The 26,707-nt window shown below is 38.6% G+C and overlaps 1 protein-coding gene across 2 annotated transcripts in view; it reads left to right on the forward strand.

The window, feature by feature from the left end:
* Window positions 1–26,707, forward strand: part of MAP4K3 (mitogen-activated protein kinase kinase kinase kinase 3) — an 86,816-nt gene that overhangs the window by 47,820 nt on the left and 12,289 nt on the right. For both annotated transcript variants that reach the window (XM_068425561.1, XM_068425570.1), the window contains 13 exons: window positions 857–915; window positions 2,166–2,204; window positions 2,503–2,556; window positions 6,281–6,323; window positions 7,479–7,641; window positions 8,666–8,775; window positions 12,472–12,513; window positions 16,445–16,529; window positions 17,646–17,725; window positions 20,425–20,485; window positions 20,572–20,689; window positions 23,349–23,407; window positions 26,078–26,181. In XM_068425561.1, coding sequence (XP_068281662.1) covers window positions 857–915; window positions 2,166–2,204; window positions 2,503–2,556; window positions 6,281–6,323; window positions 7,479–7,641; window positions 8,666–8,775; window positions 12,472–12,513; window positions 16,445–16,529; window positions 17,646–17,725; window positions 20,425–20,485; window positions 20,572–20,689; window positions 23,349–23,407; window positions 26,078–26,181 — 1,017 coding nt within the window. The remainder of the gene's footprint in view (window positions 1–856; window positions 916–2,165; window positions 2,205–2,502; window positions 2,557–6,280; window positions 6,324–7,478; window positions 7,642–8,665; window positions 8,776–12,471; window positions 12,514–16,444; window positions 16,530–17,645; window positions 17,726–20,424; window positions 20,486–20,571; window positions 20,690–23,348; window positions 23,408–26,077; window positions 26,182–26,707) is intronic.

The following is a 26,707-nucleotide window of genomic DNA, read 5'->3' on the forward strand; positions in this document are numbered from 1 at the left end:
TACATTCAGTATTTTGGGAGCAAAATTATGCTCAGATTTTTGCTGTTGTGATCCACCTGAAGATAAAAAATACACTGTAATTATAGCAGTATCCTCCTGGCAGATGCAGATTTGATGGTGCTTCAGTATGGTCCCTGTATTCCCATTAATGCATTAAATTTGTATGCTATATGGCATTTATTGAATAATAGTGTTGGAGGACTACTGCCACTTCTTTTTCTAAGTAGCCCATACTCCATGATTGCTTGAGTGCTTGACTTTGCTGTTAATATTGTATTTTTCTTTTAGATAGAAAAGGTGATCTTGAAGTATACATGAAAACATATATACTTATCTTTAAAATATGTATTGCTATAACCAGAGCTGTAAAAACACTTTTACTGTCCTCTCTGCTTATTTCTTTAACATCCCCCTGTGCTAAAGGCATTTCAGGCTCCCTGCCAGAACTACTCCCAATCTGAAATGAATATGATAATGTGCCAGTGAAGGATGGCTGGCTTCTCTGTGGGGTCTGGTAGATCACAAAGTCATCTCTTTTTTTTTTTTTTAATTATTTTATTTTTGTTGTTGTTTTGTTTCCTTTTCCGCAACCGACTTTATTTGAGCAAAGGATCTGTGTGTGCAAGAAAAGGACTAAGGTTAGAGTTGTTGAAGGAATTAGAGATGCTGCAAAATGGCAGAGAGGAGATTTTTGGGTGTGATGGGCCTGAGGGTGGTGTTAAGGGCCAGGAAGGCCAAAGGAATGAGCTTGTTTGGTAGCTCAGGTGTGGCAGAGGGCATAACAGCAGCATGACACAGGGTGTATGTTTGATGCTCACCTGTACATCTTAAAGATTTAATTCTCTTATATTTGTAGGATCTACAGCTGGAATATGGTCATGGTCCTCACTGTGGCTACTTTTTGGGTGCAAATAAGTGAGTAAGCAATGGCATTTTCTGGCTTTAATTCATTCAAGACTGTTTTAATATAAAAATCACAAATGTGTGTTTTTTATATTATTTATAGTTTTATATTATTTATATCTATATTTTATATTTTTATATTATTTTTTATATATCAGCTGAAACAGATGTAGTAAAATACATCAAGCTTGTTTATATCAGTTACAATTCCAAAATCACTATTTATTTCTAAAATAATAGTAATTCCAGTGATACAGAATTACAGCACTTTTCAGTATTTGAGGCTGTGTTGACCATATTGTCTCTGTGGTACTGTAAGCTTCCTTTTAAAAGCCTTTGTCTTGATCGGCTTGTTAACAAAATGTTCGGCATGATAGGTCCCACAGAGAACAGTTTTACCTCATCTAAGAACTACCAGTGCCACTCTTTGACATTGCGTTATGCCCTTCTTCATGTTGTAGGGCACTAGGAACATTCAATTATAGATGCTTTAAAAAAATAAAACTTAACCTGTATCAGCAAACTCCTTTAACTTCATGTTCATACCTTTAATAATTTTGTTGTATTAATCATGAAATAGTTTTCCATGTAATTCTTCCTTTCCACCGAATTTCTTAATTTACATTTCTGCATGACAGAGTTAGGATGCCTAGCTTTGCATTGCTAAATTAAATCATATTTTAAAATGCAGGCAATCTAAGCATAGAACATGATATTTTTACGCAGTCTTTTAGTTGGGGAAAATAGGAATACTGATACCTTCCAAAATCCTGTTGATTCTCATGCCTGTGTTTTGCCTGCTATTCTTCCCTGTCTGTGTTTTCAGACAAAGACACAAAAATGAAGAAGTTCAGAATGTTACAAAAATTAACTAGGGAAGAATGAATTTATTCCAATAGTATTTTAATCCTCTTGTCAGTCTGAGGTATTTTTTTAATGATATTCTTGGATAGTGTGGATTTGTTTTAAATTGGATCAAGATAAGACAGTCCTTGTTTTACAGTACAGGAAACAAGGGCCACCGCACTTAATAGCGATATATTAATGAATGCATATGAAAGTGTGTTGTGTTTAAAAAAAAAAAAAAAAAGCAACGATGTTCATTTGTATGTGGATGTCCAATGTATTTTCTGAAAGCCAGCTGAAATAACATGCTTTGGATTATTTACTGATAGAGTAATAGGAGCATTTGCCCTGGCTTTTGATAATTAAGTTTGTGTGCCACAATTAAACTGTGTTCTTGTTCTTATTTAATGCTAAAGGAGTCTCTTAAAATCAGTTGAAGAAGAACTGCATCAGCGGTAATTCTATTCTTATTTTTTTTCCCCTCTTATGTGTTTCAAAGTCATTTGTGCATTGATTTCTTAAGTCTGTCACAACTAGTTCTTGTTTGTCCCTGTACTTGCTGAGAGGATATGGGAGAGGCTTAGTTGTCTGGATTGCAGCTGTGCTTTAAAGAATAATAATCATGATAAAAAGCTACAAGACAGTAAAATTCTGTAAAAGAGGTAGTAGCCCTTGAGCTCAGAATTTTTTTACAGTAGCCAAAGTAATTTTAATACAACTCACTCAGCTGTAGTACCTTGTTCATTTTCTTAGGGGACATGTGGCACATTTAGAAGATGATGATGATGCAGACGATGATGCTAAACAGTAAGTCCTTTCTTCTTGTAAAAATAAATAAATACATATAAAAGCTGATTCTTGAATAGATGAAAATTTAAAAAAAAATCTGAATCGTTCTGTCCCTAATAGCTCAGGATTCTTTTTCTTTTATAGCATTTTTAAAGATAGATGTTAAATGTTGTTCCTAGTTTACATCACTAGAAGCTTTCTTATTTTTCTGATAAACTTGTGATAAATTAGGGGGAAAAAAAAATCTTGTTGCTTGCTTGATACAGTTGTCGTTTATCTTCTATTATTGAACACAACCTTGGCATAGTTGCATTGAGCTAGTAATTCATCTGACCCTGGTCCTGGTGTCTTCTTTAGAAATGATGACTGTATATTAAAATAAAGCTCATTAAAAATACATAAAATATATACATAACTGTCTTGTCTAGATGACTGAGTTTGTTCTGTCCACATTCTCAGCTAGGAGGGTGCTTGTATGGGTGCTTGATTTTGGAATAGAGTTGGCTCGCTTACCACAGAGAGAGCAAGGTTATGTGACTGCAAAGGCAGTTTCATTAGACATATGTTAAATTAATTATGCTCACATTAAATTCTACTGGTATAAGTATTCTTGGGCTCTTTTTGATTGACAGATGAGAGCTGGAACAATTTAAAATGCGCAGCCAGTATGTGGAAGTTTAAATTCCTAAATAAATCTGATGTAAAGATGAAAAAGAAAGATGCCATTGAGATAGGATTCTTGTTTATCTTCTGTTTATGGGATTATTTTAAAAACTGTTGCTTCATACCAGAAACCTGTAAAACATGCATTATCTATTTTTGGCATCTATCTCTTACAGAGAACCAAATACCTCTCTTTTTTTTCCATAGAGTTAATTTACTGCTGTCCTTTTATAACAAAGGCGGTGATTTTTATCACTGTACTGAGCATGAGGGACAGCCTCCTTCAAGAAGAGTAAAGCTACTGATAGTGTCTGATGTCAGCTAGGTGACAAGTACATTAAACTTGCATTGTTTAATGATCAACTTCTCAAAATACAAGTATGTTTGCTGTTTGACACAAGTGATATTTATAGAAGAAAAATTATTTCTAGTCAGTTTTTAGCAGGCTTTTTTCCTTTGCTAATTCCTTGTTAAATTCTTCATCTTTCATTATTAAGCGGTTGTTTAAAGGCATGATTGATTACACAGTTAATCAGTAATATGAAGGTCCTGTGTCTTGTCTTTGAGAGGAAGAGGTAGATAATGCTGCTTATTGCTTTGCTCCCCTGCATTTGGACCAAGCTGAGAACCCGCTTTGCTCAGAGCTGGATAGACCTTGGTAATGATAACTCAGGCTTCCTGCACTGTAGGATGTAATGGTCCCCTATAGCTCCATACTGCCAGCTCCACTCTGATGGCCTTCAGTGAAGATGCTCTGGATATCTGCACTGCTGCAAGCCAGCTCAGCTTCGTTCCTCCATCTGTACTAATTTCTGGATGTTTTTTGTGTATGGCTCTGTGTCTGTCTGTTCCTTTTTGCTTAATGTTTCCCTCCCTGCCCCACATTCTTGCTCTGTTTGTAGCCATTATCATCAACTTCAGTAATGTTCCAGGGCTTGGAACCTCTCAGTCCTTGCTGTCTTGACGTACTTGCACCGATTTCTTTGTTCAGTGCTTTGAGATCTTTGTTGCTTGCATGAGCTCCCTCAGAACTTTCAAACATCATTGGCTTTAGCTGCTTCTGTCGCTGTCTTTTTTCTGTGGATTTTCTTTTTCGGGTTAAGCAAGAAAGAACCTGATAGCTTCTGGAGAGGTTCCAAGTTGTCTGGCACTAAGGATAGCCACCAATGGTCTTCCCCAAAAGTCCTGGTGTTTTTGGCTTCTTCCTGTATTTCATCCTAGGTACTCTTGCCCTACAGAGAGGGCGTGACAATTTGCTGTGAGCACAGGGGTAAGCCTTGAATGCCTCAACCTTGAATCAGACCGATTCTGCATCTGTGCCTTTCCTCTTGATATCTGCTTGAGCCCAAAGCTCTGGTGCAATATGTTGGTTCATCACCTTGGTTTCGGATATCTTTCTCTGGAGCCTGCTGAAGATTCAAGGCTTTTGTCTGATTTATATTCTGTGAGATGGATCTGCAATTGAAGAGCACATGTGACATCGGTCACTTCTCACTTCAGATCCAGAATAAAAACAATGAAGCAGCTGTATGCCTTCCATTCCAAACTGATGCGACTGCATGACTCCGAAGCTGGGTGATTCATAGCAGCAAAGAATTCAAACACTTCAGGGAACAATATAAAATTATCTCTCTTCATTTAATAATTTTGATTGGGTTTATATTTCTTTTTTTCTCATGTGCAGCAAAGCTGATGATACTTGAAATTCCTGGTTATGGAAGCTGGGAAGGCAGAAATTATGGGGGCACTGACCTGTATGATCAGGCGATGACAAACTGCATATAAACCTTGCTGTTGAAACCCAGGCACGCAGTCCTTTGTACAAACATCTGTCTCATTTACGCCAAATCATTGGCTTTTTTTTTTTTTTTTTTTTACGTTTGGCTCCCCAATAACACTATGATGGCTGTCTGAGATGCAGGGAAGAATATGAAAGAAAATACAAATGGAGCTTGGACACACATGACAGAGGACTTAAGCTTGGTCCCATGTTATGAAGAGAAGATAATTTCTACCACCATAGCAGCTGAAGTGCATGACACAGGGTAACCCATTCTCAGAAGTCTCCTTCCAGCTTCTCTGAAATCAAAACAACCGATAAGACACTGGGACAGGAACTCCTGAAAAGAATGAAGCAAAGCAGACAAGTTGTTGATCTGTAAACAAGCAAACAAGATTATCTTACTACTTGTATGTTTTCCCAAAACTTTGGAACATAATTTAAAAATAAGGAAAATATTGTGCAAGAATGTGAAGTTTTCACAGCTGTATTTGTGATTTATTTAATGGAAATCATTTTCTGTTCCAAAAGATTAGGAAACAGGACACTGTAAGAGTTTTTAAAAACATTAAAAATTTAGGAATTTAGGATTTTTTAAAAAATGCAGCATATTCTTTAAAACGCAGAACCATCAGAGGAAGAGTGCTCCTGATGCTTTTGCTTTCTTGTTTACTGCTGATATCTTGTACTGTAGAGCCAAGCTGTTGAATTGTTCTTGTGTTAAAAAGTTGTCTTTCCCAAGATTTCTGTGAAAAAAGAAATGCGTGGAAGAAAAAAACCCAAAACAACCCAGACAGTAGGCTAGCTGTCCCTTGCAGATGAATTTTGCTTTCATGTGTAAGGCTGTTCCGAAGAAGCCAGTGGTAAATTTTTCAAGGAATGGTATTCATCAGTTTTCTTGTAACTCATCTTTGCCCTATATACCTACAGAGCTTTAGAAGAGCTCACTGGTACTCTAAATCTTTCTCCTCTCAACACAGTAAATACCAGGCCTGCTCTGCCTCTCCCTACATTTTTCTGCACAAGTATGTGCATCTTCAGCAAATCAGTTCATGTCACTTCGTGCTCTCTAGGGAGGATCTGTGATACTTGAGTTTTCGGATAGTATTTGTAGTATACACAGCAATAACAAAATGTTTGAAAGTATTCATGATGCAGTTACTTGGGTATAATAGTGCTGTTGACAAGTTAATGGTGTTTATTTGTATGGCATTTAAAAAATCCTGTATCATCTTGAACGCTGCAATATGAGGTTCAAAGAGCTACACTGGATAACAGTCTGGTTTCTTTTCTTTATAGTGCTACTATGAAACCTAAAGTGCCACCTCCTTTACCACCAAAGGTAAGAGAGGGGGATTTTGTTGCCCAGAATAAAAGGGCACATTAAATAACAAATGCAGAAGTGTCTAAATGACTATATTGATGGTTCTCTCACTTGAGCCATCACTTGAAGACTTGAATCAAGTTTGAAGTCAAGGGTATATCCAGGGGGTTGACCTTTATGTTCGTAGCCTTTAATTGCGAATCTGCATGGAGTCTTGCACTGTAGCATGTGAGCAAAAATAAAAAGAAGAAAAACCTTATATTTTTTTGTCTGGCTGTCAGTTCCCCAGGCAAAAACTGCAGGTTTGATTACTTACCCTCTTGCACTATCTTTGCGTAACTGAGAAGGATTTTATAAGCAGCATTAGTGCAGCCAGTGTCTAAACAACATTGCCCTTTGTGGTTACGTCCCCTTCTTGGAATTCTTTACACAAAGTTCTGGCCGTATCGTTGAATGTTCCCTAGTTTCTACTTAGAAGTCAGGTTTGGTTATCTGTAGTCATAAGCAGTGACATTTCCACATGCCCAGTACTTGTTTAATGCATTACTTGAATATCACAGAATCACAGAATGTTAGGGATTGGAAGGGACCTCGAAAGATCATCTAGTCCAATCCCCCTGCCAGAGCAGGATTACCTAGATCATACCACACAGGAATGCGTCCAGGCGGGTTTTGAATGTCTCCAGAGAAGGAGACTCCACAACCTCTCTGGGCAGCCTGTTCCAGTGTTCGGTCACCCTCACTGTAAAGAAGTTTTTCCTCATATTTGTGTGGAACCTCCTGTGTTCCATCTTGCACCCATTGCCCCGTGTCCTGTCAAGGGATGTCACTGAGAAGAGCCTGGCTCCATCCTCATGACACTTGCCCTTTACATATTTATAAATATAATGTATATATATATATAACAATTTTGAATTTATATAATATAACGTATTATAAAATATAACAATTTTGAATTTGTCCTTTGTCAATAACAAAGTTTTCCGTATTGCTATGCATTTCCTTCTAGTTTGTTTTTGAAAGAAATTTGTATGGCAGAACACGTTGCTTTATCAATTTACTTGTGAAAATTCCAGGATCCAAATATGGCATGTGTTTTTTTTTCTCATTGAGAAGTAGCATGGATGCTTTGAGTCTTTTTACATTATGTTTTTATTACTATGTCTTTTTCAGCCTAAATCCATCTTTATTCCCCAAGAAACTCATTCTTCCGAAAATGATAATCAAGGGACAATCAAGAGATGCCCAACATCAGAGAGTCCAGCAAAATCTGTATCTCAGGTTCCACCTAGACCGCCACCTCCTCGGTTACCTCCACAGAAATCTAATGCTTTAGGTAATAAGAGTGACACCAAGAAGTATACAAATATTTCTTAAATCATCTAATGATTTAAGAAATATTATGTGAGGATATTTCTACATCCTCATCTATGCACACATTAAAACATACTGTGGTAATTTTTCTGTGGTGGAGAAGTAACAGAAAGTGCATGAAAGCCAGAATCCATGAAGAAAGTATGCTTAAACTCTTAAGAGGGTCAAATGTACCTTCTCTTAAAGTCATTGACATGGTTCCTGCTGATGCCATTGGTGACACAATTGCTTTTCGAAGCAACAGGCTTGTAATGTAGTGTATCAGGATTGTCACAGGGATTAAAAAAAGTTTTGCTGTATGTAGGTTTCAGATTCTCACCCTGCATGTCAACTGTTGTTGTCGTGTGACATGTCAAGAATAGAGTTTTGCTTTCAAAGTTTGCTTTTATATGTAATGGGCTGTGTTGGGTAGTATAGCAGATAATTGTATTTGTTTACTGTTTGCTTAGGCTGGTCCTTTTATGCTTTTGTTAAAGTCTGATGCTTTGAGAGTTGTCTTGGACTGGCATGTTTTAAGCAAGCTTAATGTCTGACTATTAATTGATGATATCTTGCTAGCTCTTCCTTGCTGCATATTTAGTATTGCAGTTGATGCGTTACAGATTTGGCTGTAATGCTTAAGCATCCAGTGCTAAGCAGTTCCTTAAGGCTATTTATAAAGAATCAATAATTGAAGCATTAGCTATAGCTGAATATTTCTTTACATATGTTAAATACATTTTTCCTCATAACCATAACTGCATCTCTTTCTATGCCCACAATAGATTTGTTGTATTAATTACCAAAAGCCATGGGCTGAGATGGAATGTGGCTCTATAGATGGTTATATGTGCACATGCAGGAACATGTACACTTTAGAAATAAATTAGGGTATTGGAACATGTTCTGACATAAGTGGAAATTTTGCCCTTCAAAATGGTTTTTAGGCTAGACTACTCCTTGACTAGAAGGTAGAAGAACACGTTTTTAAATATGAATCTTTCTAGGTAACGGAGTCACTTCTGTACAGTTAAATGGTGAAAGGGAGGGATCACCGCATCAACAGAATGAAGCTAGAGACACTAATTTTTCAAGGAAAGAAAAGAAGGAAATACTGGTAGGTATTTAAGCATCTAGGTGTTATTTTAAAGTTGTCTCAACTGCTTTACATGCGCAATGAAAAGGAGCAGGCACAGCCTTTAGTATAGAAATGATGCTGGATGGCATCTTGTTTACTTTGAATCAAAGCACAGTTTTGCTAGATCATCTAGTTGTGATACAGTCTATTTAATTTTCATTAGAAACTAACATAATCATGGATATACAAGATTTACTTGTTACTTGCTAGTATTCACATACTTGAGAGACATGTAATGAGAGAAAGATCCTTTGAGAGATGGAATGTTTTGTACTGAGCAATGACTATTTAAGCAAATGAGGAAATAAAGGAACATGCTGCCACCTGATGGTTTGCTGGAGGATTTGGCTGGCCCTGGGAAAGGAGTTAAGTCAGGGCTTCTCCCAAATGAGTCCTTCTCCTATCCCAGATGTAGGCATACAGGCTTTTTGTTGTTCAGGGAAAAAAAGATGGAGAAATGTATATTGAGGGTCCAAATATGCAAGCTGTTTGCCTGCTGGCCTCTGGAGCTCCAGATTTCAGGGTTTTGCACCTTGGGTTTACTGTCAGACTTGAGCTACATATACTCACATGAAGTTGCACTCACGGAGAGAATGCAGTTTTACGCCAAGTGTAATCTGATCCAGCTGTGAGCTGAGGAAAGGGAATATTTCTGCATCCCTTTCTCCTCTTATGAGTGAGTTTTTCTGTCAAAGCAGCAGATGGCTTACAGAGTGATCACTCTATTATTATGATGCAAAAGCAGAAGTGGGAACGTGAGATAGGAATGAATGGGACATCTGTAGCTGGATCAGATTAAATGTAACATGAAACTGCACTTTTGGGGGGCTTCTTCTAAAGGTGGGATTGGAAACGTCGCTCTTTTGAGAGAAGTGAAGGGGAAATGGAGCAGAAATATTGTGTGCATTTTTGTTTTGTTTTAAGAGAGTGACAGTAATACTGGCAGTATTTTGGAAACTGTGTTTTCCTGAACTGCTTTGAACTTGGCATTTGAAATTGTGGGTTTGCAGTTTCCTGTGATACCTGTGAAATACATTTCTTCAGAAGCATGTTTTTACTAGGAGAGATTGATACTGATACAGGGAAGTGGATCTAGAATTGATTGATAGAGGTTATTGCTTCTTGTAATGTTGAACAATTGCTGCAATATTGCTTAAACTTTGTATTGCTGGATATGGCATTCTTTCAGGCATCATTGTAATGTGAAAATGTTGTACAACAGCCTATGCAGACATTCAATGAGGAGATACTAGGGAATCATAGTAGAGGTTGTAATGAAAGAATATGGTACTGGTAGTTTGTGGTGTGTGGTCACTAGAGACAGAATCACAGAATCACAGAATGTTAGGGATTGGAAGGGACCTCGAAAGATCATCTAGTCCAATCCCCCTGCCGGAGCAGGATTGCCTAGACCATATCACACAGGAATGCGTCCAGGTGGGTTTTGAATGTCTCCAGAGAAGGAGACTCCACAACCTCTCTGGGCAGCCTGTTCCGGTGTTCGGTCACCCTCACCGTAAAGAAGTTTTTCCTCATATTTATGCGGAACCTCCTGTGTTCCAGCTTGCACCCCTTGCCCCTTGTCCTGTCAAGGGATGTCACTGAGAAGAGCCTGGCTCCATCCTCATGACACTTGCCCTTTACATATTTATAAACATTAATGAGGTCACCCCTCAGTCTCCTCTTTTCTAAGCTAAAGAGACCCAGCTCCCTCAGCCTCTCCTCATAAGGGAGATGTTCCACTCCCTTAATCATCTTCGTGGCTCTGCGCTGGACTCTCTCTAGCAGTTCCCTGTCCTTCTTGAACTGAGGGGCCCAGAACTGGACACAATATTCCAGATGCGGCCTCACCAGGGCAGAGTAGAGGGGGAGGAGAACCTCTCTCGACCTGCTAACCACACCCCTTCTAATACACCCCAGGATGCCATTGGCCTTCTTGGCCACAAGGGCACACTGCTGGCTCATGGTCATCCTGCTGTCCACTAGGACCCCCAGGTTCCTTTCCCCTACGCTGGTCTCCAACAGGTTTCCCCATCTTGTACTGGTACATGGGGTTGTTCTTGCCCAGATGCAGGACTCTACGCTTGCCCTTGTTATATTTCATTAAATTTCTCCCCGCCCAACTCTCCAGCCTGTCCAGGTCTCTCTGAATGGCTGCGCAGCCTTCCGGCGCGTCAGCCACTCCTCCCAGTTTTGTGTCGTCAGCGAACTTGCTGACAGTGCACTCTATTCCCTCATCCAAGTCATTAATGAATATATTGAATAGTACTGGTCCCAGTACCGACCCTTGAGGGACTCCGCTAGACACAGGGCTCCAACTGGACTCTGTCCCATTGACCACCACTCTCTGGCTTCTTTCCTTCAGCCAGTTCACAATCCACCTCACTACCCGATCATCCAGACCACACTTCCTCAGTTTAGCTGCGAGGATGCTGTGGGAGACCGTGTCAAACGCTTTACTGACACGTGGAGTTATGGAAGTGTCGGTTGGAAGGGAGGTCTCTAGCCTAATCTTGTGCTTAAAAATGGGACTGTAGCCAAAGCTCAGCCATGGTTTTCAGATCTAGTACATGTGTCATTGGACACAGTGGAGTGCCCCAGTAGGTGCCTAGTGCCTTACATTTAGTGTAGTGTAGAAATATACAACGCAGCTCTATTTATTGTCTTAAAAAATCTGCAAGGAGGGTTTTGCATCTATTTCTTATGTAGATATGAGTATTGGCATTTTATTTTCTCCTAATATAACGTCACGGTTTAAGGCTGGGCTGGCTATTAAACCGGTGGCAGACACTCTATTAACCCTCCCCTCTCCTCCCTGCCCCTGCCAGAGGGGGAAGGGAAAGAGAAAAGGGAGAGAGACTTACGGGTTGGAAAGTTAAAACAGTTTTAATAAACTATAATAACACCAAAGAGTATAATAATGTTAATGGAAATAATTAAATATATACAAAACCAAGATTGAGCTCCCCCGATGTCAGTCATGTCACCCCCAGCACTGCAGGGCAGGCTCTGGGAAGGCCCAGACTGGGCCCAGCATGGATGGGAACTGGATTCAGGGATGCACGGATCAGGATCGGGGGCAGCAGGAAAACAGACAGAGTTCTCTTTGGACACCGGCCATAGCAGAAGAGAGAGACCCTCATGATCCCCCCGCTTTATACTGAGAATGACTTGTATGGGATGAAATACCTTTGTTGGTCAATTTTGGGTCACCTGTCCTGTCCATTCCTCCCTGGAGGTGTGACCCTTCTGCGGCTCTTCACTTGTAATTAGCGAGGAATTTAGCAGTGACCTTGGTTTCTCTAAGAGTAAGTACAGCAAGAGCCTTTCTGCATAACATCCCCACCGGTGCCTCAGCGATAACTACAAACTTTGAGCGTTATCAGTCCTAGAAGCAGACACTGTCTGCAACGCAGGCAGTTAGTTTCAGAAAGTGCAGTTACTTAGAAGAAGCTTAGCTGAAAGGAAAAATCACTGAAAGAAAAATTGGTTCTGCCTTAGTCCAAACCAGGACATACAATTATGCTGAACTATTTATCAAGTGCTTTTAACAGTATTCTAAAAAAATTTTTTTAGACTTGTATTTCGGTTATGCTGTAGTGTGGGAAGAATATGCATGTTCCTGCATATGTGCGCACGTGAGTGTAAACATACTTTTAAACTTTTATTTTCTAGAAACCAATTAGTAATGGTCTTCCTCCCACACCTAAAGTACACGTGAGTATTACTGAGTCATATGAATGCATGTTGGAAGCAGGACATGTTTTCTTACTAAAGCTGAGAGAGTACATTTTTTGAATGTTTGTGGTATATTTTTAAAAAATTATAAAAGCCAGTATCTCTTAGAAATGTTAAGCCACAGGTATGGTATTTCAGAAATAGCCCTTGATTTTGAGCTCTTAAGTAAATTTTGGAAGTTTTTTTGTTTGCTTCCTTCATTAAAAAGTGAATGAGAGTTCCATGACTAATGTCACAGAAGTACTTTCAGTGTACTGAAGGAGCTGATGCCTCACAGGAATTGCAAATAGCTCAGAGTTTATACTACGCAGCTATAGGTTTCAAAACTTCTGAAGACAGGATTCATCGATGCCTTAGGGCTGGAAATAAGTGTTACAGACATCTATGTTCACCTTCATAACATAAAGCAAATGAGAATTTCATTGTAATATCAACGCAGACTGTCACCGTGCTTTTAGCTAGCACTGTGATTAGAAGAGTCAGTCTTTCCTTCTTGACCATTTGTTCCTCCCCTCGCCACTCTCCTCCTTGTGTGCTGGAGCATGCATTCATGTAGCTGTGTTGTGCACCAAATGGGGGATTCATCTGATTTTAAACTAACCTTTTTGCTACATTACTCCTAAACCAGATCAGTTTCTCATCTTTAGATAAGAAAAAATTACTACAGGGATGTGTAAGTGCAAATAATATTATTTCTTGCTTCCTACCCATTTTTAGAGAAGCAGGACAGGTTAAGGTAAATGTCATGCTTCCGTTCCTTAGAACTGTAATCTCTTGCATTAATGCACAGGATTGTTCCAGAGTTCTGAATTCATGATATGTTTAGCATTGTTTATTGAGGTCAGTCCTGTTTTAATAAACTAAATATTAAACTAAATGCGTGGCCTAGGAGTGCATACTTTAAATTAGTGGATGACAGAAATTTGGAAGCACTCCTAGCATTGAAAAGAACCGAATCATCATGGGAAGGGGGAACTAAGATAGATTCAGTGACTGAAATGAGAAAAAGGGTAGAAAATAGAATACCTCAAAAGGAAGTCATACATGTTGAACTTTTGCCACAAACTTCAGGGACAGGCCATGAGAGAATGACTGAGTTGCTAATATAGTGAAGCTGTGTAAAGAGACTGACTAAAATAGGAAAACTTCTGAAGCTGGTCAAATGAGTGTTTGGGTGATTGGACTGTTCTCTGCACGTTCATGCATCTTTGTAGTTCACTGATTCTCCGGTTCTTCTGGTCCTCAGGTCAGAAACTCTTTCCCCTCTTTTCCTCTTCCCTTGTCACACCTCACCTTTTATGTATAACAAACTTTCTAACCTTCCTGTTAAGTGTTGAAGACTGATTTGGCACTTATATGTTCCTCTCTGCCTGCTGTCTCCATCAGTTGCCAAATAACGAAAATTTGGGTAAGGAAGGGGTTTTTCACCCAGGTCATTTGGATTACTGGACTTTTCTCTATTGTGGAGCATGTTTTGCATCCTAACATCACCTGGGAGTCTTATTTAACAGATATCCTGCTACTGCAAGTAAATATTTCAGTCTCTTCTGTTCTTTTTCTGTGGTACATCATTGTTCTGATTCTTGTTTGTTTGCATTTTTTTGATTTGTGGTTCTTAAGTATGTTGCCGAGTGGTAAGAAGTGTTTTGCGTTCTCACTGTCCTCTAAAATAGTTAGATGTTCTGGGGCTCTGTTTAAAATGGTATCTATGCATGGTTGCCTGTGACTTCAGAGATTTTGTTCACCTTTCTTAATAACTCAGTCTGGTTGTGTTTTTTCCCTGCTGTTTTAGATGGCTTGCAGAACAGGGAGACCTGTTAGATCCTACCAATGAGGGAATGCCCAGCGTGCTGAAATTCCCCAGAGACTTAAATGCCTCCATGACAGCAGTCAGATCAAGCAGCCTTGCTTCAACCTTTTATTTAATGTTTGTGGATTTTTTTTCCCCACTAGCAACTCAGTTTAATAATTTGTCTGATTCTCAGCTGTATCTTTGAGATTTGTTTGCTATTTAGAGATTATACCCTCAAGTTCCATTTCCCCTTCTGAGGCATTTGCAGTAGCATCTTGGCTCTGCAGTCTTCCTGCAGATCAGGTCTGAGAATGGCCAGGGTAAAATGATCAGTCTCTTCTGATTTCCATCTCTTCCTTCTTTCTTATCCAACTTACCACTGCAGAGCTCAACTAGGTCTTAGCAGTGAGCACAACTGTGCAGCATCTCTCTTCAGTGTTTGGAAAGGGTCAAGGAGAATTGTGTAGCTGGTTACAGGAGCAGCAAAAACACCAGTATTCTAGGAGATCAGTGCTTCAAGCGTCATCTGGTGTATTTTCTGTTGAGTGCCTTTCAGTGCACTTGGGAAGAGGCTTCCATAAAACTGCCAGAAAAATCCCTTTATTGTTTTTCTTGATATCGTCCCTCCTTCAAACTCCTTGCTGCCAAGGGATTTGACAGCATTGAAGCTGTCAGTACCTTGAAGTCACTCTGTGTCGGTATCTTCTCATATTCCTGCCTCACATATATCTTTTCTCTTACTTGTGTTTTTATGCCTGCAGAAGGATCATGTCATTGTCTAGTGAGCAGCCAGCTCCCTGCCTCGGTACTCAGACTTCTGCAGTGGTACTAGCAGTGCTGAAGTCTTCCCCCTTGTCTTTGTGCAATGGCATCTTTCACATTTTGCTGATTACCTTAATGAATTTGATTCTTTCCTCACATAAGTATATATGGACAAACTCATGGACTTCATTATAGTGATGCAAGAGTGAGAAATGTGCGAAGCACAAAGGTGGCTCTAATTTCTGCTGCTTTTCATTTTAAAGGGTTAATTACAATGTTCTTTGTTCTTGTCTTATTAAACTAAACTATGTTCAGAAGTGGCTGAAATGGGTGCAGACTTTCTTATTCAGCAACGAGTTAACAAAAAAAAAAGTCCAAATGTTAACATGAGAGCTATTTGGTTAATTCAGTTTATAGATTGATAATAATTCACAAAGTATTAATATAAAGAGAAAACATTGCCATTCTGTAGCTGTATTACAGAGTATGTAGCTTTGCGTAAAGGTGATACCTGCTTATATTCAGGATGGCAGACTTTACCTGACTGGTTCTTATGTTTGACCATCATTTGATAAATGATAACTAATTGTTGTTTACTACTGCATCAGTCCTTTTCATCTACAGTACTATCGATCAGTTCTGTTTCTTAACAAAATAGGATGGGTAGTTGTTATGTTGATGTTCGAGGGGAAAGGAGGAAGCCCTGGCTTTTGCTGTTTTGTCATCTTGAAGCAAATTTACTAAGTATTCTTATAAATGCCTACAAATGCTTGCACTTCACTAGGGGGAAGATGGAGAGATTGATTATATTATAGTATGGAAGACACTTAATAGGCAAACTGAGTTTATTAGGGCTATGCTGAACAAGGACTGGGATCTTCTACCAGAATTTTCCCTTTGGGAAGCAATCGATATTGAAAATAAGTTAATTTGAAACAAATAATAGAGAATCTGAGACTAAGGCTTTGATTGTTGCATGACCTAGAGTTTTATTTTAAATGTGTGAAATATGGCAAGAATAAAGTTTCTCTGTTGAAACTTTATAAAGTCACAAGATTTAGGAACCTTTTTCAGGTTTGTCACCTTTGTAGTAAGTATGTGCTTAGACTGTTAGTTTAAGAGCTAATTATGAATTGCTAATTCTGGTATGTTTGTTCAGAAAGGTCTTAGGCACAAAGGAAAAATCACTCTAAAAAAATCCATTTGTCAGCTTGTTGTCTGGATGAGGTTATTTTCCACGTGGCAAATGAAACTACTCTTAATCTTTTGTTACTACTTTAAGTAAAAATAATCCTATTGGAAATGTCACATTTTAATTTTTCATATATATATTTTTAATTGGTTTTACTTTTACAGATGGGTGCTTGCTTTTCAAAGGTTTTCAATGGCTGTCCATTAAAAATTCATTGTGCAACATCATGGATAAATCCAGATACAAGAGGTAGTATATCACATATATTTTACCCATTTTATTCTCTCCTTGGATTTTAAGAGTGCTTAGATGAGCAAGACTATTCCTTTTAAAATAAACATTGTAAAATAGGTTTATTTATATAAGCAATTGTTCTTCTTAAAAATGCCACTGCTGTCTGAAGTTCAACTTTTTAAATTATGTTAAAATATATGGGACACAGTTTTCAGCTTTGATTAAAAAGAAAAAATTACATATCAGAGGTAAAAAACAATATTTTTTTGTTTTGTTTCAAAACTCTTCTCAACATTTTAGTCCAAAAGATGCCAATCCTTATTTATTTTTTAAAAATCTGACTTCCAGAGGTCCTAGTTGAGATTGATTTCTTTATCATTCTCTTGATTTTTTTTTTTTTTTTCCTAAAATCTTTCTAGTCCTACAGGTTTCTGCAACTCTCTATTTTTGCATGCATTTTAGTGCTTTAGTAAATAGTCTGATGAAAGGGATAATTGGTAACATTGTACTCACATTGCTTGCAATTTCACCTTTTGATTATGGGCTTATATAGACATGCTACTGAACCAGTAAGCAAGATAATACTTCGGTTTTTTAGAAACTGAAATTATGGAAATCAATCTTTTGCAGTTGACATCTTCTCAGTATATGAGATGTCTGTCTTGTTTGCATGCCTAAATGCAATCCAGGGTATTAATTATGTTCAAGAAGAGAGGCACTCCCAAAGTACTCAGAAAACTCTCCAGTCAGTACTGCTGTTGAAGGACTCCAAAAGAAGGCTATGAATATGTCACAAAATATATGGAAATGTCTAAATAGGATAATTTATATATTAGGAAATTATTCACATTAATTCTTGCTTGTGGTTGTATCACTACTGGGGTTTATTCCAATTGTTAGTCACAGAAAAAGACTGATCTTTCTTCATGTCTTAAAAACAACTCCATCCACAAATTAAAGCTTCCTTAGCAAAATTGATCTTCCATGTTTTCAAACACCATAACTATTACAGGTTGGTTTGTTGCAATGTGTGTAATTAGTTTAAGTGGTTTTTGGTAAAGAGATGCATACTTTTATAAAACACACCTTCCTTAAATCAGGATTTCCAGATTTTTTTGTTTGTGTTTGCAGATCAGTACTTGATATTTGGTGCAGAAGAAGGTATCTACACACTGAACCTCAATGAACTTCATGAAACGTCAATGGAGCAGGTATATTTCTGGTTTGATATTTTGGAAAAAAATACAACTTTGTCATGTTTTTTAGCCACTCAGATTAATGTTGTATAATCATTGTAAAAACTGTCTTTACTACAGTTACATAGGCACTAGCTACACTGAGAATTACCTTAAATGTTTACTGTTGAGGATACCTTTCAGTCATGTTTAAGTTTTTTGTAGGCTAAACCTTGTTTAAGTAGGAGATCTGCGTATATCAATGTGTTGAACTTCATCATAGTGCACTGTCTGGCAGTTAAATGATTTGTTAAATAGCATGGAATTCCTGTGATATATTTTGGATGAAAGTTTCTATTTTCTTTAAAGCTTTGTTACCAGATAGAATATTTGCAATAAACATTGTGTTTCAGCTACAGGGAAGCAAGGAGGTCCTTTATATACTACATTCCATTCTTTTGGTCTTAAAAGCAGCTTTGCTGATGAGACTCAGCTTACTGAATCCCGATTAAAACTTTATCTTTGCAAATTCTTATAAATAGTAATTTTTTTGAGGGGATAGTGGGGAGGGGGAAATACCAATTGCAGGCTTTTCTGTGTGGTGTCTTCTCCAGCTCTCTTGTTAATATCTAAGAGACTTGTTTTCTTTCCTGCCTTCTCCCTAACTTAGGGAGCTATGCATCTGCTATCAAGATGGAGGAATTTGCAAGGACAGCCTTCACACTGTAAGCTGGAGGCACTGGTGTTTGTTCATCTTCCAGGATCCAGACGTCGTAGATATGTCTGTTGTGTTGAGCAGGCAGCCTAGCTAACTTGCACTGAGCTCCATGTAGCCCATAATCATACTGGTGCTTGAGTTAGCTGTTTTAAACTTAGCTCAGGTACCTCTCTGCTGCTACACTGCAGATGTGAAACCTACCCTGAGAAATATCACTAATAACAATAATTCTTGTAGGCCAGGTAGACCAAGGAAAGTTTTGTTTGTTTTTTTTCTTCTTTTATTTTGGTTTTGTTTGGGGTTTTTAAATTGGCAAGGAGAATAGGTGTAATGAAACTCATGCTCTCATATTCATTCTTGTTTTCCCTAAGTGCCATGTTCTGTAGTGCATTGCCTAGTGAGCTTTTGAGGAAATGTTTTAATAAGCATTTGGAGATGAGAAGAGATGTTTGTAAAAACAGTCAGTCATGTGTGGAACAGGAGGAATAAGCGACAGGTCAATCAACCTGCATATGTGAAGTATTGCTGTTCTTCTCTAAACCTCAGATCTCAGCCTACTAAGGCACAATGTGTTTATGCAGCTACAGAAGATCAATCAAATTTGCACATTAAATTTGGATACAGCCAGGCTGGTAGATTATTACCGTAGGTTTTTCTTACAGTGTGCTTAGGTTATGAGAAGACTTCAGGAATAGAAGTGTACCCTCTGTGCTAACCATTTATTACATTGTTATTTATGATAACAGGCAATAGGGCTTTAATAGCATTTTCAAATTCTGTGTTTCACTTCATTGTTTACTCTCTAGGTCTAATACAATTCAGTGTAAAAGCAAAAGTAGTGTCCTTGGTTATTTTTCACTATGTTCCACTTCACTAATAGACAAAGCAGAAATAACATACATTTCCAGGAGTTAGCACAGCTTCAAGATGAATCTCTTGCTCCTTGGCAGAAAAATCTTTCAATTAATTTACAGATGTCTTCAAATCTTTCTAATAAACCAGCAGTGAGGGGTGTTTTTTTGTTGTTTGGTGGGTTTTTTTGTTTGGGTTTTTTTTAGGTGTTTTTAAGAGCAAGAGAAGTGTCCTCCTGAGTGGTCTGTCTAGCCCAATAGTCTATTTCCTAAAGTGGCAGTAGCAAATGCCTGTGAGCTTGGCCACTGTCTGCTGTCTGTTCTCCTCAGACTCCACTACAGTCATTGAATCGAGGATGTCGGAGGATCCCTGCCTATTTGCTTTTTGTGTCCATTTATGGACCGGTTGGACATGAGTGTGTCTAGTCCCTCGTTTATGCTGTTGATACTTTCCACCTCCATGGTCTCTTGTGGCAACAAGCTCCAGAAATTACTCAGGAGGGAGAAAAAAGTACCATCTTTTTTTTTTTTTAATATTTCTTTTTTTTTTTTTTTTTAAAGGATGTCTTCTTGGTTTCAGCCCCATCTTTCTAGTAATTGTGGGATTTGACAAATAACAATTCTGCCTTGACTATTTGTTGCATTCCTTGATCACTTAAGTGAAATGTGTAATCATATGCAGATAGAGAGTCCCTTCAAGTGCCAGTTTTAGTTGTTTCAAGAGATTTGGACTGTCACAGGCTTTAGAATTGCTATGGTTTGTTGACCATGCTTTGTTTACTGAAGTTTATGTTGTTAAGCTTTTCTGCTTTGAAGGAGAAAGTTTGGTTTTTAAAATTTTTTTAAAACTATGGATTGGTCTTTATAATGACATCTTGTGGGCTAATTATAGCATACTTGTAGACATTAATATAAAATGTGCTAACTGTCTAAATGTTAATGTGTATGTTAAATATAGTGTGTGTGCCTAAGATTTTAGTCTGAATTAACTCTGGAATCCAGGTAAACATTACTTGACGTCAGCTAATTTCTGCTACAAAAAGCAAGTCAGTATTAGTTTTGTCCTGTCATCTATGCAGATATTAATTGATCAACTTAATGTGCTCACATTTTGCGTATATCAAATTGAATGCTTTTCTTTCTTTGTTTTTTCTTCCCTTTGCCAGCTATTTCCTCGAAGATGTACGTGGTTATATGTCATGAACAATTGCTTGTTATCAATATCTGGTAAGTTACTGTGCTGTCTTTGAGTGGTGGTGCTGGTAAACATTTGGTTTCATATTTGAAGTGTGGTTTTGTTTTCTAATTTCCAGGTAAAGCTTCTCAGCTTTATTCCCATAATCTACCGGGACTCTTTGATTATGCAAGGCAAATGCAAAAGTTACCTGTTGCTATTCCGGCACATAAACTCCCTGACCGAATACTTCCCAGGTAAGTACACATCATCAGATATATCTTAATTCTGGGAGTTCAGGATATGCTTGTGAAACTCTGGGAATATCAAATAATGTGGAGCTCTGTTCACAGATTACCATGAATAACTCATATGGGCATTAATCAGAGGCTAGACCCCTAAATTCACATGAATCAAGATGTGAATATACTCTTATTAGAGAAATGGGTTTTGGTACATCTTACCTTCCTGTCATGAAGCCTCTTGTTTCCGGGCATAGCTCTTTTCAGGTATAGTCTAGTCTGGTAAATCCTGGTTGTACATGATGCTAAACAAAATCTAGGGTCAGTATTGTACCTGTGATATTTCAGGCAAGTAGAAATGGTGATCTTACATTAGCTACTCTGGGCACTATCTTCCCATTCTATTTTAAAAAAAAAAAAAAAAAAAAAGAGAGAGAGAGAGAAGTAGGGTTGTGTAATCTCTTAATGCAGAGGGAATGGGCTAATGGGTTATTTTGAAAGCTGGGAAGAGTAGAACTGGACTACAGATTTGACATTCATCATTGGCTAGTCATTTTTCGCAGGCCGGTATAGAAGGTACTTTTGTCCCCAGATGCCTACAGCACATTGTGCCTGTAGTCCCTCCAACTTTATTTTACTAACAAGTGCATACAAAATCCTGGAGACTGGATACAATGCTGGCTGCCAAACAAGCCTTGGAAGCCCATTCAAATCCAAGGGGAGGAGGTAGTAACACTAACGTAGTTTGCAGAGAAACCTTTGATTCTTGAAGTGTGTACTGAATCACTGGTTTTTCTCATATAGTAGGCTTTCTGTTAGGAAATTATAGAAGACCTGATTCTCTGCTACCTTCGGTTCTATTAACAGTCTATTAACATTTAATTCTTGGATTCAGGAAAGGCTTCTTGTTCAGTCAGCTGCAAACATAATGATGCAACAGTTGTCTGAAAATTGTGTCCTTCCTAGAGGCTAAATTCTAATTACCTAAGAGATAATTTGTGCTTTGAATTGTTGTCTTCTGTGTGTCTGCACCACTGTTCTGCTCCTCTCTCTTCCAAACTAACTTTGTCTGGGCGACTTTGGCTTGAGGACTGCATCAGCAGTGGACTAATAACCATAATTATCATAAGAATCATGTGAGGAAAACCTTCAGACTACATTCAGCCTGGAATGACACCTCACCGAAGTTGCAGAGGGCTCAGAAAATTTCTTGTCCAGTCATGTCACTTCCCAAGAAAAATCCAGCACAACCTGAATGTGTGAGTGCCAAGCCAGTCATTCAGAGGCAGGAGAGATTCATTTAGATAATCCATTTTGCTCTTTTATCCCTTGCTGTAAGGCATCAGGATAGTAACATTTAGCCAGGCAGAAGTAGTACATTTGAAGTATGTAGAAGAGCATAATTTTTTTTCCTACCAGATCACAAAGTGTATTCTTCAGCAAGTTCCTGGATACCATGATGATGGGTGCTACATGAAAAAATGTAGATATGTTGAAAGCAAAGTTTTCGGTAGAGAAAATGCAAAGCAAAATAGAATTCAAAGTAATTTGTGAGGTTTGTATATTCATCTGCAAAGCTCAATTTATGATACTTAGTAGGCAAATATTCAGTAGCAGAAAATATGTCTGTGATAAGTCTCCTTTTCAGCTTCTTTCCCTTGAGTGTCTTTGAGCAGTTCCTTTCACATCTTCCATGACTTCTTCCAACCAAAATTTGTGGCCAGTACTCAGTTTTCGTGCTGCTCAGTCCTCCTGCATTATCAGTCACTTCTGGGCAGCTTCATTTGAAATGCTATGCAAGTATTTTCCCAATTTGTATCTTTGACTGCAGCATCTATCTATCACTCCATTTATTCCCATCTTTTCTGCAGCATCAAATTAGTTACTTTTACTGTCAAGGCTACTGTGGCCACTCTCCATACTGTCTGTCCTCTTCTAGTCTGTGTAGAAACACTGATTCCCACTACCAATAATAACGTCATCTTCCCTGACTTATCTGATAAATTTTCAAGTAATTGTTTTCATGATTTCTCAGGGAGTGTCCCCTGCATGTGAGAGAAGATCTTGCAAAGCTGCCTTCCAGTCCTCCTTCAGACCTCCTCTTGAAACACATGCTGTGCTACCTATGAAAAGTTTTGCAAAATTTAAGCTGTTAGTTTGCAAAGGCAGTGGCCCAGCAAGCTATCCAGTACGGCATCATTTCCCGCACCCCTTGGGTCCACATGTCTTGTCTTCAAACTATAATGTCCTTGGGACAAGAGTGGACTTTATGTTGTCTGTGTAGTATCCAGCACAAGATGCAGTAAGTTACAGCATTACAAAGAAGAATCATCATGGGAGCACCAATAGACTATCCAGGCATGTGTATAAGTACATATAATTAAATAGCAAGAGATAGTGGTAAATGACACTTGAAGATACTGAGGTACCTATTCCTCTCCATTCCTGACTTTTAACTGCATTCATAATGCTGCATAACTGAGCAGCATCTCAGTGCTAACAGAGGGATCACCATGTATGCAGTATGGCATATCATTGTGAGAAGAAATATACAAACAAATATATTTTTAGTTTTTCTGGGGGGCAAATACAATTTTCCCACCAGCAACTCTCTAAAAAGCAAATTCATTCAATTATTTTATTTGATCAATAATTCTGTATTTATATCTTGTAGGAAGTTTGCAGTGTCTACAAAAATACCTGACACTAAATGGTGTCAGAAGTGTTGTGTTGGTAAGTAAAGATCTGCAGAATAAATCCCAAGGAGCAGTACAAATGGTGGCAGTATTAAGATTACCATCAGGCTTAAGTAGCCCGACTTCCTAGCACAAGTTCCAGTTACCAATATTGGATGATAAAAAGCAAGGAGTCTTCAGTTCTTTGAGGACAATGTTGTCTCTGAAGCCTTTATATTGTGTTCAAAGTGCCAGCTACTGAAGTGTCAAAGCTGCACTGTGTTAAGACATGTTTTAAAAGGTGGATGGGGCAGATAGATGTAGAAAAAACAAAAACAAAAACAAAAAACCAAAAAAAAACCAAAAAAAACCCACAACAAAACAAAACAGGAAAGGTAACTGTGGATGACCTCTTGGGGTCAAGCTCTCGTCCCTGGAAATATTTCACCTGGTGTTCCATAATCAAATGTTTGGTGTGAGGAGTTGTATTATACAGGAGATTTTCAGAGACTCAGTGGTAAGCAAGCATCTGTCTTTTTTGTCCTGACAAGATCTCCTTGATATTGCTAAAACATCTGATGTTTATTATCATTGTCTGTCCAGCTCACTTGTTAAAACTTGACTTTTTATGGGGTACAAATTCTCTAGGGTGTGGTAGGATGTTAACAATATTTACTGGGTACATCTGTGCCTTGCCCTAATTGAGGCATCTAGTCAAGCTGTGAGTGTTAAGGGATGCTGAAGGGAACACCCAAAGGGGTGGAGTGACAGGGATCAGAGTACGTACAAATGCTGGCTTTCTGACATGAAAATTAATTTAGAAGTCCATATGTTTTCAGGTCTCTACAAAATGAGAAACCTGGTGTTGTGCTCCTCTGTAATCTCATGGTTTCTGTACTAACAGGCACAAAATTTAACAGACGTGCCGTGGGACTTGGCGTTACGAGGGGTAGTCTGCTGTCCTGGCATTCAGAGGTAGCTTAGCTTAATAAGCCTGGCATCATCCTTGCATGATAGGCACAAGTGATAATTTGTGATGGCAACAAGGGGAGCTGCAAAAGGCAAGTCCAAGGGGAGAAATGATAGATTTCCCTTCTCCTGCCCTACTTATTACATGCAGCCTGAGCCTCCATTCCTGCTGGCAGCATAAGTATCCCTTTGGCCTGGGGGAAGCAGCAGTGCCACAGGAGGCAGAAAAAGACAAGAACTTCTGGTCTTGTTTCTCCACCTTACAGGTGTTGGTAATTGCACGTTTTGTGGTTTCTGCTGCTGAGCTCAGCCTTGCGAAGGGTCATGCCAAGTGTTATTTGCTGCAGTTTGCAGCCAGTTCAACTGATGTTGGGTGAGAACTTGGATTAGTGAAATTAAGTTTTGATGTTTAAGGTGCCAGGAGATTCCTAGTGGGTTTCCTTAGCAGTGAGGTAGAACGAGTGTATTTCACTTATGTAGATAGTACTGGATTGTAGAATCTCATTATCTGAACTGTGCTGTTAATTGCATGATGGCCCACAGTCACTTTACCGCACTTTAAAATCTGGTCTTTACATGTAATTGTACAAAGGCTCCAGGGAGACCTCATAGCAGCCTTCCAGTACCTGAAGGGGGCCTACAGGAAAGCGGGAGAGGAGCTTTTTACAAGGGAAAGTAGTGACAGGACGAGGGGGAATGGTTTTAAACTGAAAGAGGGTAGATTTAGATTAGATATTAGGAAGAAATTCTTTACTGTGAGGGTAGTGAGACAGTGGAACAGGTTGCCCAGAGAGGTTGTGGCTGCCCCCTCCCTGGCAGTGTTTAAGGCCAGGTTGGATGAGGCTTTGGGCAACCTGGTCTAGTGGAAAGGTGTCCCTGCCTGTGGCAGGTGGCTTGGAACTAGATGATCTTTAAGGTCACTTCCAACCCAAACCATTCTATGATTCTATGAAAATGTAAAGTAACACTTGTCTTAATGGATATGCTGGCAGTGCTTAAGGAGTGGAATTTTGTCAATACTGTAGAATTAAAGTTGTGAAACTTCAGATTTCACAGTGTCCAATTTTGCAACTTTATTTTTCTCTTCCAATTTTTAATTGAGTTCTGATAAACAATAGAAGAAGAGCAGTTGAGTACAAATAGATGAGGTCACTTTAAAAAAAAAAACCTGAATTTCCTGCTGATCTAGAAGTGCTCATCAGAAATATAGAGCCTCCTGGATTTCAGACTCACTGTGACAGTGCTTGGAAGGCAGCTGAGCAGTTCTTAAGCAACAGTGATTGCTCAGCGCCTGCTGGATAACTGTCTGTGTGTCATAGAAAAAGCCATTCTTTTAACAGCTTCTCATGATGACTTGAGCAAGATACTTCAAATGTGTATGCAGTCAACTATTTTTTTAAGGCTATCTAAAATAGTAAATCCCACCTACCAGTCTAAAAAAAACAACAAACTTTATTTTGAGTTGGAGAGGTGAAACATACCACAGTGCTCTTGTGGGAGTCGTGTTTATTATGGCTTATTTGGCACCAGCTACTAGCTGTTCATGCCTGGTAGAAGGGCAGCCCCTGCTCCAGCATGCTTACTGTCACCATTTTCATAGTTGTGGATGTTGACTTTTCATCAGCTTCCTTATATATAAGGTTAGAGTTGTGGTGGTGGGTATTTTCCAAAAGTGTATGGACTGTTATTTAGTTGAAAATTGTTTATAATTTGTATTTGCTTAGTACACTAATGTGCTTTACCTCTCCTTTTTTGGCAGTGAGGAATCCCTACACAGGCCACAAGTACCTTTGTGGAGCACTACAGTCTAGCATTGTTTTGTTAGAATGGGTTGAACCAATGCAAAAATTTATGTTAATCAAGGTAATATTATGATAAGGTGAAATACTCTCGTGTTCAGTTCTATGTATTTTGTAATGACTTGTTAAGAATAAGTATTAGCCATTTTTGAGTTATTAGACGTTTCTCTTGGTTTCTGTTAAATTACATTGAAAATAGCTATTTAAATGTATAACATGTATTAACGGACTCAAAATATTTATAGGAATGATCTTGGTTTTGTGGTGCACTTCAGTTAAAGAACAAAGCCTGTCTCTCCATAAATGTTGCCTTTTAATTGCACAGTAAAAAACTCTGGTTGACAGACTGAGACATGGCAGAGTGGAGTGATAACATGGGTTAACAGCAGGCTTGCTCCCATACCAGAGAGAAGGTGGCACAATTCTATGCTTTGTGACACTGGAGGTGCCCAGAAATGCTTGTTATCTCCCCATCTGACACCACCTGAAGACACGGAGCCAGGGTGCACTCACCTTTGCAGAGAGGCAGCTGCTATAATTTGATCAGCCTGGGAAACAAGGCTTAGAGACTCCATAGCTGCGGAGAGCAA

This window comes from Nyctibius grandis, chromosome 1, assembly GCF_013368605.1.
Source record: "Nyctibius grandis isolate bNycGra1 chromosome 1, bNycGra1.pri, whole genome shotgun sequence".
Taxonomy (NCBI): domain Eukaryota; kingdom Metazoa; phylum Chordata; class Aves; order Nyctibiiformes; family Nyctibiidae; genus Nyctibius; species Nyctibius grandis.